Here is a 12005-nt window from a genome sequence, read left to right as displayed (position 1 = left end):
AGAAGGGAAACAGCAGAGGATTCTGAGAAGAAACAAACAGAAGACCCCCAAACCACACTGTCCCCAGAGACGTTACTATCTCTGCTTAAATCTAGCAAGAACGTGCCAAGCAGCATTTAAGAAGCCAAGGATTTTGCTTTGAACCTGAACTGAAAGGGAAGGATCCCTGTCTCAGAAGCATCTTAGAAAACTGGTTTGGTGCCAACAGTCTTGGGACCCAAGTCGGCTGCTGCTCATCCTGATACCTGTGCTGCAGCCTCAGGGAAGCCCCGAAGCATCACCCACTGCAGGGCTTTGGCAGACATGAGGGCGCTGCTCACGCAGGCCACTCACTACTCTCTGAACACCAGCACACCATGCGTGTGTGGATATTCCGTGTTTAAAAGCTTTGCATGAGTCAAATCCCCATGCAAACCCAAGTGTTTCCTTAGGAAAGCTACCTCCCCATCCCAAACCAACGAGGCTGGGTTATGGGACTAGACAGATGCAAAGGCTGGTGGTGAAGAAGGAGAATCTTTGAGGTTTGGAGAAGCTCAGAGACTATTTTGCAAGCTCTTGTGAAGACAGATCTTTTCCACTGACTTACATTTGCTTCAGTGCTGTACGGGAGTATTGGTGTCAGGAAAAAAATGTATTGTACTTCTTGATAATTAAAACCAAAGCAGCTTCATTCTTTAGCAATCACACTGTAAAAACAGAACCAAAAAATTACTGGGCTGGTCCCATGATTTTAACCTTCTACACAAGCTCCTGAAAATAAGCATGAAGCAAAGCAGTATGCTGTAGGAAAACACCTACTCTCCTTAAATATCAAGCATATGAGCAGCTCCCTGACTGGCTACCACATCAGTTCTTCACTAAATGGTTTTATTCTGCAAGGCACAGAAAAGCCATCTACACCCAGTGGAATCATCTTTTATTTTTTCTTTCCCAAATGAACAGCAACGTGCTATGATCTACAGGCTCCCACTTCTTCTCAAGACACCTCCTGGCTTAAGCTACTAAGAGAAATCACCTAAAAAAAAAGGTGCGTGCCAGATCTGCCAGTCTGCTGCTGCTTCTCTGGTCATAGTCTGACCTGAAAGCAACATAGCCCAAAGCCACAAGGGAATGAGCACAGCAGAGAGTGGTTCATCTCATCCACAAAACAGGAAAACGCAGCAGGTTAGACACATTCATGGCTTATGCCAGGGTATGGAGAAATCTTAGGATATAGGAGAATTAGTGACACTTTTGATAGAAACAGCCCCCACAGAGATATTTGCCAGCGCTTGTTGTCTTCAGATACCATCGATTCCATAGAAATGTCACGCTTAACTATGCCAGCTACCTATATCTCAGAATAGTCCTTCATAAAATCTTTCACAGAAAACTTGGTCAGGCTTCACTGGAAAAGAATGTTGAGCAGAGCTGGAAAACAAACCAAAGATGCTAGGAGACAAAGCAAGCATTAGCATTCCACATTAAGTGTTCTACTAGGAAAATGTCATGCTACATATCCACAGACATGTTTTACACCAAGACAGCAGTCCCATCTCATTTCACATTCTACGTCAAACCAGTTTGAGCTTTTTATAAAAGGTGTTCATAAATAGGTCGTGAACAAATCTTTCATAAGCAGAAATGTTGTGCATTTTGAGGTAGTGATGGATGCTGGGCTTTTGGTAGAAGCACAATGTACCAACCCATGAAAAAAAGCCACGCAGCACAGGGTAGGCTGTTGGGGTTTTTTTAAATTAGCCATTTATCTACTATCCTGGGAGAGGGGTTTAGGTCTGTCTTAACCACAGAGTGACAACTGCTTAACAGCATACAGAGATCTCTGTACAGGACGGACTTAAGAACATGCCTTATTTTCATTAGTACAAACTGCTGACTTCATTGGCATATGTGAAATAAAAGGTTACAGGTATCAAATGTTCTAGGGATAGATATAAGTGAGAATCTCTCCATATGACGTTCCAAAAAAAAAAAAAACAACAAAAAAACCAAACCACCAAACAAGAAACCAACACAACTCTGATCAGATTCCACTCCACTCACTGCAAAAGAACCATCCATCATATTTTGTTTTCCTTTATTTCATGGAATATGACACTGCAAAACAGCAGTGACCACTGCTGAGTAGCAGAGTATCAGGTGATGATTTTGTTTGGTTTTAGGCACAATAGATCAGTATGTGGAATATTTCACAGATGAAACAACAAAATTTTCCCCCCATGAGAGACAAGCAGAACCCTGCAGAGACCCTCCCACTTACTCTGTGGCTCTCCTCTGGTTTCCTTGGGTGTAGTTTGCCAGGAGAGCTGGTAGAGGGGTTCGCTAAAGACCCCCAGCACAAGCAGCATGGGGCTGAGGAATGCTTTGCACTGCTTGCCTGACACAGAGCACACGGCAGAGAATTGCAGCACTCAGCAGCTCCTGCTAAACTGGGTTTTACACGCGCCCTCATCCTGCAGCCCAAAAAGCGGCTGACAACCAGAGTGAAGAGTCTTTTATCCCCTTTCTGGCAATATTAACATGAGGTTTACAAGCTGGCTAGAAAGATTTGCTTTTGAAGTTCTCCTTTCTAAACAGGAGATATTTAACTTAAAAATCAGTTTCAGATCAGCGCTAAAAGAGAATTGGTCACTCTAAACATAACAGGAAAAGGAAGTGAAAATGCTATCTCCTTCACAATTAAACTCCTAAATATTTTACAACAGGGATGGGGGAAAGGTCTGGAAGCCCTCTCTCCCACAAACATAAACCAGAAAAGTATGCTCATGGGGAGCATCCCATCAGGTGCTGAGCCTCTCTGCATCCTTCCTTTGCAGATGCTCAGGAATTAAAGCACTCAGAGGAACAGGAATAAACTCGATAAAGCCACATGCCAGAAGACTGCCTCAGTTGCTCACTACAGCAAGCAGCTCCATTCTCTCCTACAAGACCATAAGAACCAAGCCAGCTAGAAAAATACATTTTTAGGTATGTCAGAGAACACAATCAATCAGGGAGTCACCTTGAGGTTGCAGAGGAGAAACATAAAATGAAGCTGCAGTCTGTTGAGACTGTCTGGCAGCTAACCACAAAAGAAAGCAGTGGATTTACCAGTGCTGCCTCTTCCTAAACCTTCTAAAAGGTTTTATATTCTAAATCTTAAAGTAGATTCAAAATACAGTGGGTTTTCTCTGTTTTAAAGAAAGGAAAACTTAAGGTAAGACATTTTAATCTTCCATACTTCACTGTGTTGCATGTGCAAAGCTCATGAAGATGGATGGGAGAAGCCAGAACATAAGACACTGGGTCAAATGTCAACTGGTTTGAACAGAGCTCGGACATTGCCCTAGGACTTCCCTGATGAAAAGCCCCAAACCACACAACACAGGCATCACAGAAATATAGCTTTATACAGGGCGTGAAAGATTTCTGGGAAACTCAAGCCTAAGTTGTCGAACTTCCTTCATTGGTGTTTGTTTTCAAGAAATATCATCAAGTCATGTTATTTAATTTTTGTGGAAAAATCTGCTCAAGGCCCTAGGAAAGTATAATGGGAATGATTCAGAAAGAAAGCACTTCTGCTGGGAAAGAAAAACAAATTTATTCAGACTTCCTAGTCAGAGAAAACTAGACATTTTCTTTAAATGATTTATCTTATTTTTTCTTATGGGATGACAAAAGTCCTCTGGGAGGGGGGTTTCTTAAATTTTAACAGAACCCCTTTCATTCCAATATATTAGAGAACAAAAATAAAAACTGCATTGCAGTGTTTTTCAAATGTTACAGGAAAACAACAAAAAAGGTGTTTGGTGCTTTTTGCTTCAGATAATGTTTTCAAGAGCTTTTGAAGACTAAATTCCTGCTTTTCTAGAAGGAAGTCTACTCTACATTCTTCCACCAGAATTGGAATTCCTTACCCCTGACAAGCATTATTTATTGGATGTTGGATTGTTATTTGTTGGAGCTGAGCAGCCACCCTAAACTAGTAAACAATAACAACCAGTACCACTTTCTACTGACATACTGCAGTGGCATCCACTGTAGGTCAAGTTACGCCAAAGCTTGAAAAATATGGGAAGATTTTCATGCTCATTTACACTTACAAAACCACAAATATCCCCACGGAACCCCAGCTGCATGGCTTGTCTTTGAAAGAAAGCAGCTGTATCTGAGGATTTATTGCACTCATTAAGATTACTAAAATGTGTACCTAAAAAAGATCTATATTTTGCCCTGTGAAGGGAAAGGAAAGGCATACTCCAAGCTTTTGAATAGATTTTCAAGATTACAACCCCTAAAAAATATGCTACTGGACTGAATACACATAGAAATATTTCTATATTTTTATATAAATAACTACATGGTTTTTTCTTGTTTCTATGTTTTTAAACTTCCATGGTAGAAATTGACAGTTGCTGTTACCTTTCCTTTTTACCTTTACTACAGGAATTCTCTTCTGACTGCAAGACAAAAAATACCTTTTTCAAAGCATTATAGTTACTGTTTTCGCAGACAACAGATACTTTATAGACAAAGACACGTTACCTACTTGCACACTCACTTAGGCAGGAAATGGTTCTAAATTCTACTTCTCCTTAAAAGATCATGTTGTTAAGGGATTTACAGTAAATTTATTTTAACCTACTTTTAATGTATCTGAGTGTTTATTTATTTAAGGGAGGAAGGGGAACTGCTGACATTTGTTTCTTAAACATCCATGTGACTGTGCTACAGTTAGGATTTAGTTCCAAATATTTGTGGACCAAAGACAGCCCTGCACTGCTGACCGAGACTGACAACCAATTTGATTCTTCTGCTGTTAGCAAACTGTGGTAGGTGCTATGGCTTTAACCTTCCAATAAAGAAAATTAATATGGCCAGAGGAAAAACATTTAATAAAAACAAATTAAGAAAAACAAGTTCATGTCCAGAATTGACCAATTTGTTTCTCTGCAACTGTTTTGCAACTTCCAAGAAAAAAGTTTCTAATCAAGCCAGTGTTTTAATACAAACCTTAACAAATCATACAAGCATTTTCCTCATTCTTTGGAATAACAATTAATTGTAGGATCTCTTTATCATACTACAGTATGGATCATAGTATTGGTTCAACCCCAGTAGACCAACATATAAAATAAAGGACTAAAGAGAGGGGCTGGTTAGACAGAAAATATAGCTTAAGTTCGAGAATACGGTACTGCCTATGTAGACCCACCAAATCCAGCACCGGCTAATTCCTGAACCCATAAAGAGACACCCGCTTTGGAAAGCTTCAGCTCCAGGAAGGACAAGTGAAGGCGCTTTCCCTGCGCCATGTTAACCGCTCGGCAGAGAAGCTGCATCCCGAGCCGCGTAAGGCCCTGGCACTCGCACGCTTTGTTCATTTTAAAGCCTTTGCTGTTGCGAGCAGCCTACCCGTGTAAAGCGCCGGGGAAAAGGCGGCTTGGGGCGGCTGCTGCAAGAGGGCACCGAACTGATGTTTAATGTTTGTTTGTAAACGAAAAGGAAAAACTTCAACTCGCGCGGGTCACCGCGCCTAAAGATACACCGTAACCCCGCTGTTCTGCAGAGACCAGCCAGCACCGGCGCATCCCGCCCGCTCGAGGCCACCACGGCGCATCCCGCCCGCTCGAGGCCAGCACGGCGCATCCCCGGCCCTACGGAGGTGCCCGGCGCTCCGGGACCGGCTTTGTCCGCGGGTCAGAGGGTGCTGCTCGGCCCTGGCGCGGGGGATCCCGCCGCAGCCCCGTGAAACTTTCCCCAAGCGGCTGCCGCAGGGGCGCGGCGGAGGCGCGGGCGGCCGCCCCCGCGGAGATCGGCGAGCATGCCCAGTCACCGGCATGACATCAGCGCCGGCAGCGGCGGCCCCCGCGCACCCCCACCCCTCCCGAAGCCCGACCGGCCACCCCGGGGGAGCCCAAACCCCCCGACCGCGGTGTCGGGGAGGGAACAGGGGGGCAGAACCCCGGGGAGCACCGCCACCCCCTCCTCGCTCCGCTGCCGCGGGAACAATGGGCGCGGGGCCCACCGGCAGAGGGAGGAGGGTGGTGGGTGAGCGGGGCTCCTGCGGGCGGCGGGACCTTCAGGAAGGATGCTCACTCCGGGGCTACGGGGAGGAGGGTGGATGCTCGGCACGGCACGGCACCGCGCAGGCTGGGGAAGGATGCGGCAGACTCACCCCGATAACAACCGTCTCGTCGCCCTTGAATTTGGGGATGAATTTGTCCCCCCGGAGGATCTCCGCCTCGTTGAGGGGCCGGAACCGGCACATCACCTTGATGCTGCACTCGGCGGGATCCGCCATCTCGGCGGGGCGGGCGCCGGCCGCAGGGAGCGAACGCTCCGCCGGGCAGGTGCCGCAGACGCCCTGCTGCCGCCGACCAGGCGGGGCGGGAGGGGCGGGACTGGGCGGGGCGAGCAGCCGCTCAGCGCCGGCAGCGGCCGCGGTCCCCGGCTCGCCCCCCTGCCCGCGCGCGGCTGCGCGGAGCCGGGCTGCGAGGAGCGCTCGCCCGCTTCAGCGCCCCCCGGGCTGCTCCGCAGCCGCACCGCAGCGCCCGCGAGGCCTGACGGGAGGCGTAGTCCGCGCTGCAGGTGGCGGCCGCCAAGGAATCTAACGGTCCCTAACTGCTCCCCTCAGCGGCGCCCCACCGCGCAGCCGCTAAGGAGGGAGGGAGCGAGCGAGCGAGCGAGGATCGCGCAGAGCACCGACCGCAGGCGCCAGGTTAGCCCTTCGTCCGTGGTAGCTTGCAGTAATCAGCTGCAGGTTATGGCTCTCTAATCTGAGGCAGGGACTACGCTCATGCTCGACTCTGGGCGTGTCACAAACAGAAATGCACAGCAGGGCACAGGCATCTATCTCCAGTTGTCTGTATTTGCTCCAGTTTTAAGGAGCAAAGTCCTGTGCTTTGGGTTAGGCCTCCAGCTGCTGCTGCTGTCTGGGTGGAGACACCGGCCCGATTTATAACTAGGTTAAAGGATATCTAGTCCCGGGCCGTCATTATATTACCCTTATTTTCTGTGAGGCAAAGCAGAAGCAATAGCTGGGTGGCGCTTTGCCCTCATTAAATTTACAAGCAATTTGTCACGATGCAGGCAGTGAATCAGCATCTGGAAAAAACCGTGTCTGCAGCCAGTTCCCACACATTGAGGTGCTCTCCTCCTCCTCCTCCACTCTCTGACATCGTTTCTTCCCTACCTGCTAAAACTACTTGCAACTCACCCTCCTCTGCCAAGGCTAATGAATTTCACTACATTAAAGTTGAGATAGTCTAATGTCTTCTCCCCCTCCTCCATCACTTTCTCCCTGCAAGAATCTACACCACTTAAAGATGAACCCAGCAACTGTTGATGTTTTCTGGAAAGCTGCAGGCATTCCCTGGACTTCAGCAACTCCAGAAACCCATTTCCTCTGGAGTACCAGTTTCATTAAATGAGCCTCGGTCATGCAATTAAGATTACAGTGGCCAGTTCTTTAATGTTTCTACAGAGATTTCCCTTTCCTCTAGCCACAGCAGTTGAGCAGTTGTCCTCAGTACCTGCAATGGATGCAAGAAGAGCAGGCTACAAAGGCTCTTCATGCCCTTCTTAAAAGCAATTACATCAGGGAGAGTTAGCAATGTGCAGCATGTGATAAAACATTATTATGTCATGTGATTTATTCTCAGGGATTACCAATTATCTAGCCCTTTTATTTCTCTTATGTTTCAAGCTTTTACCCTGAATATCCGATTAGGTAGTCAGGACAAGTAGGGGCTTAGTCATAAAAGACAACCATTTCAATTAATTGGTCCTGATTTTTCTCCATTACCAAGAGCTCCTTTTGGAGCAAGATAGGCAAACTCTTTTCTCCTATTAGAGTAGGTGTAATTGGCAATCAGTAAGAATGCACTGCAGAGATGTCTTTTCTTAGCAGTTGTCACAAACAGTAATACATTGTCTGTACTGTAGACAATACCATATTGTCACAAAGCTGCTATTTTTACTACTTATTACCAGATTACTGGGTTAAGTAGCCTATTAGGAACATTAGTTTTTAGCCAGATTCAGGAGGGATCAAAACCTTCTTGAGCTTGCAAGCTTCTTCCAGGCTGTTCAGAATGCATGATGGAAGATATGATCTACAGCGTGTTGGAATACTACTTCCTATAAAACATGAACTATCAAGATATAGAAAAGCAGTCATACTTTGCCGCTGTGATCTTAAGCATTATTAATTTCCTTCATTTCTGAAACTATGCTTTTCTCAGATCATGTACTTACAAGAAATGCCACTATAGCTGTAGTTCTCTTGGGTTTAGTGAGCTACAGTGCACCAGAATGCAAGAGTTTTCCCAAAAGTAAAACAAAGCAAATCTTGATGTCATCTCATTTTCCCACTTTTCCAGCAGGTTCTCCAGCTAAGTGCATGACTTACATCACCCTGGCACATTAGATATGATTTGACAGCAAGTGCTGATTTTTCCTGAAGAAATTGTTAAGCTGAGCCAGTGTCAGCTGGGACAGTTCACTGAACAGCCCCAGGTGTCGGAGGTCTCCAAAACAAATAACAAATCCTTTCCTCGAAGACTAGGGTGAAGGGGGGCAGTCATAAGAGAATGATGAGTTTCCATTTCCCTGTAGATGAGCTGCCAATATAGCCAAGCTGTTCAGGCTGCAGGAAAAAAAAGAAAGGGGGCTGTGTGATAGAGCATGTTATGAACAACAGTGGAATGAGGATGCCAACAGAAAGGTGGCCCCACAGAAATCAAGAACTGGGTGCCTGGGCATTTGGGAAGTGAAAAAAGCAATTTCCAGTCCCCAGAGCCAAAAGAACATTGCTTCCTTTTATTGCTGCTTGGTTCAAGGAGTGAATTTTGGCTTTGGGAACGAGCTTCAGGAGAAAAAAGAACAAGAAGGGCTGAATTTCTGCTGTCTTTAACAGCTCTGTGCATTAAACAGAATGCACCTGCCAGGGTCATAATTTATCAGCAGGGGAGAGTGGCTTTAACATAGGTTCCATTAATCCTGGTGTCTCAGCAATGGCCTTTGAGATGAAATCTGATACACTTGTGTCATCAGTGCTGATACACGTCTGCAGGTAAAAGGGACATAAAGGATTTCTTCCAGGAGATACCAAAAGGGTGGGAATCAACATGATAAAAAGCAATTTTAAATATCCATGGTAATTAATTTCCTTTGATCAGACAGGGAATGATTTCTTTGGTGGTGGGGGCACCACAGGGATTCCTTTGTCATGCTTCCACAGAAAGGTCAGGTTTGGAAATCAAGTACTGCCAGTCAGAAGATATTCCATCAGACAACATTTGGGCTACACTAGTGGAGTTTATAAGCAGCCATTGTTTCTGATTTGCAAAAGACTTCAATATATGCTTGAAGTACATACATAAAGTATGTTAAGTACACACAAAAATATCTATCTTCATGTAAATTATTCACATTATACATAGTCATATATGCTGTGTTAACCCGCCTATAAAAATGGATTTGCCAAAACCGAATAGATTGTTACTACTTCGTATAAAACAGCAAAATGTTTTGGTTGATTCTTCAATACTCAAACCATTTTTCCAAGTCACAATCCTTTCACCTGGGTTACTCAATAAATAACCCAAACAAAAGTGTTCTTACTTGGGAAAAAATATGTTGTCTTTTACTATAGGAAGTTATAGAGCAATCATAAAAATCCCAAACGACAGAACTAAAAAGCCCAAACCCACGAAAAAATACATAACCCCAAAACACAAAGCCTCCACACCAAAGTGCATTGTGAGGGAGAACATGTCTACTGTCAAATCCGCCACCGCAGTTAAAACGGCATCACAGGCAGATGATGCCATCTTCTGGTGTCACTTACACTGCTGTTGATTTAAAACCACGATGACTACTCTAGTCTGATCATCACCAGGAAAATGAGGATGATGTTATTTTAAGCATCAGTTTTTCCCCAGGGCAGCGTTCCGTGAAATACCATTAACCCAGGAAGAGTCAGCGAAGTATTGCCAGCAATGGTGGGAAAGCGAGCACCAGGCTGACATCAATCTACAGCTAGCTGCCACCAGTTGTCCCCAGGGGTGACATCAGAGCATATGGGGCTCCCCACAGCTTCCGGAAGAAGGGCTTTGCATCTCCATCCAAACTCAATCTGGACCACTACTGGGGTTCTGAAAGTGTAACTACCAGTTGTGCCTGGCCTTGGTCAGTTGATCACCTTCTGCCCCACCAACTTCTCTCTGCTATCTTCAGGAGAGTTCAGCAGCTGACAGGCACAGTACTAGTTCATTTTTACAGACATTCCTGAATAGGTAAGATCTTGCCAGTATAGGATATGCATGGTGCTGTGGTCAGAGTGTTTTCATTTCACCTGTCAGAACTTTACAGAGTGCTTATGTACTCCTGTCAGACAAAAAAAAAAAAAAAAATTTAGGCTGATGCATCTGTTCTTTCCAAATTTTCTTACATATCTGCTGTAGTATAGTCTTAATTAATTGCCTCCCTCCTTAATTTGCCCCTTGATCTCTAATTGATCTTTCTACATTATCCTCCCTGTGTAATTACATTTGTATTAGGCTTAAATCAGTGTGTAATGAACTGAAGCCAGATTGGACTAAAGAGATTTTCCCATTCTTAATCACAGAAACAATCGTAACTTGAGGGGAGTTATGATTAAAAAAAAAAAAAAAAAAAGCAGTGTAATTGGGGTACAGGGGAAAGGCTATCCTGGAACACCCATAGGGTGCAAGGCATCTCCCAGATTTTCTGCAGAGATTTTGGGCCATCATGTTTCTTCATGCTTGCAAGCACATGCACCCACCCAGAGCCTGGGGAGGAGTGCTGGGTTGCAGTACGTCATTTTCACAGTTGGTACAGGGACCACCACTTTCAACACTACTATGTACAGAGCAAGAATGGGAAGATGATACCAATATTCAGAGAAAGGAATGGACAAAGCCACTGAGGAGTGAACATAGCCCACATTCAGGAAGCGGTTCAGTTACTTCACTGTTGTTCCCTTTTAGTTTTCAGATTTTTGTCCTATGCCAACTACAGTAATTTATTTTTCTTCTTTAAACTGTAGTTACTGGGTGGCACTACAGACTGATTCCACAGAGTTAAATTTCTGCCAAATGTGACTTGCATGGGTGCTCTTCATTAATTTTTTGAGATTACACCATTAAAAAAAAAGTTCAAAGCATACAGATTTCATTTCGAGATATACTGTGTGACTTGGAAACAACTGCTCTGTGCTGTCCATGACTTGCTTAACTTGAAACTCCCCTTTTCCTCCTGTAGAACAGAAAGGTGCTTCAGACGCAAACATTCTCACTTCAGGGAATGTCATTTTGAGTACTGACAGTAACTGCAGAAGGATAGCAAACAATCAAACCAGTTTTGGGACATGCAAGAACTCCACATCACCTGGGTCAGGCGTTGCTGTTGGGTGTCTGCAAGTAGGACATGGCTACTCCTAAGTTTCCCTTATACAGTCAATGAAGATGCAGCTACCTCCCACAGTTAACAAAAGTAATCTGGAAATGCCCTGAAGTCACTCCTTTAAGAGGGCTCTATTCCCTGGCAGGAGGACAAGACACAATTACTTGGCAAGCTAGGTGCTTAAAAAGACAGGATAATGTATGGGTAACAATTGCAGCTTGCTTCAAACTCATTCTTAACCAGTGGACTTCCTTACCAAATAGAAATGACATGTACTGCATTCTCTCAGAAGTACATCTTTACATTCCCTTTTTGGCCATTTAAGTAAAATTTTATAAAAAAAGTTACCCAAATATACTCCCATTTCATACATAATGCTATTCTCACACATTATCACTGGCCTACAAGAGAAATGCTGCCATTAAACGCATTTAGGCACTCTGCAAATACCTAGAGGGCTGCTTTATTTCTACATAGGCTGGAGTGATGCAGCAGGACACATAAAACATTACCTCTGTTAAAAACAAGCAGCAGGCTCCCAGAATGAAAAACTCCAGGTAACGCAGTTGGGGTAAAATGTGCTGGGAAGTACAACA

General features: G+C 44.8%; 1 protein-coding gene across 1 annotated transcript in view; it reads right to left on the bottom strand.

The window, feature by feature from the left end:
- KIF5C (kinesin family member 5C) overlaps nucleotides 1–6388 on the bottom strand; it is an 83223-nt gene extending 76835 nt beyond the window's left edge. The window contains exon 1 of the mRNA XM_057415601.1: nucleotides 6158–6388. Within this exon, the coding sequence (XP_057271584.1) occupies nucleotides 6158–6283 (126 nt within the window). The 5' untranslated portion in view covers nucleotides 6284–6388. The remainder of the gene's footprint in view (nucleotides 1–6157) is intronic.
- Between the last annotated feature and the right edge of the window lie 5617 nt (nucleotides 6389–12005).

The sequence above is a fragment of the Pezoporus wallicus genome, unplaced genomic scaffold (genome assembly GCF_028554395.1).
Source record: "Pezoporus wallicus isolate ANWC-B61680 ecotype Strahan unplaced genomic scaffold, APGP_CSIRO_Pwel_v1 contig_736, whole genome shotgun sequence".
In the NCBI taxonomy this organism is placed as follows: Eukaryota; Metazoa; Chordata; class Aves; order Psittaciformes; family Psittacidae; genus Pezoporus; species Pezoporus wallicus.
The sequence above is the reverse complement of the archived record's forward strand: the minus strand, read 5'-3'. Positions and strand labels throughout refer to the sequence as shown.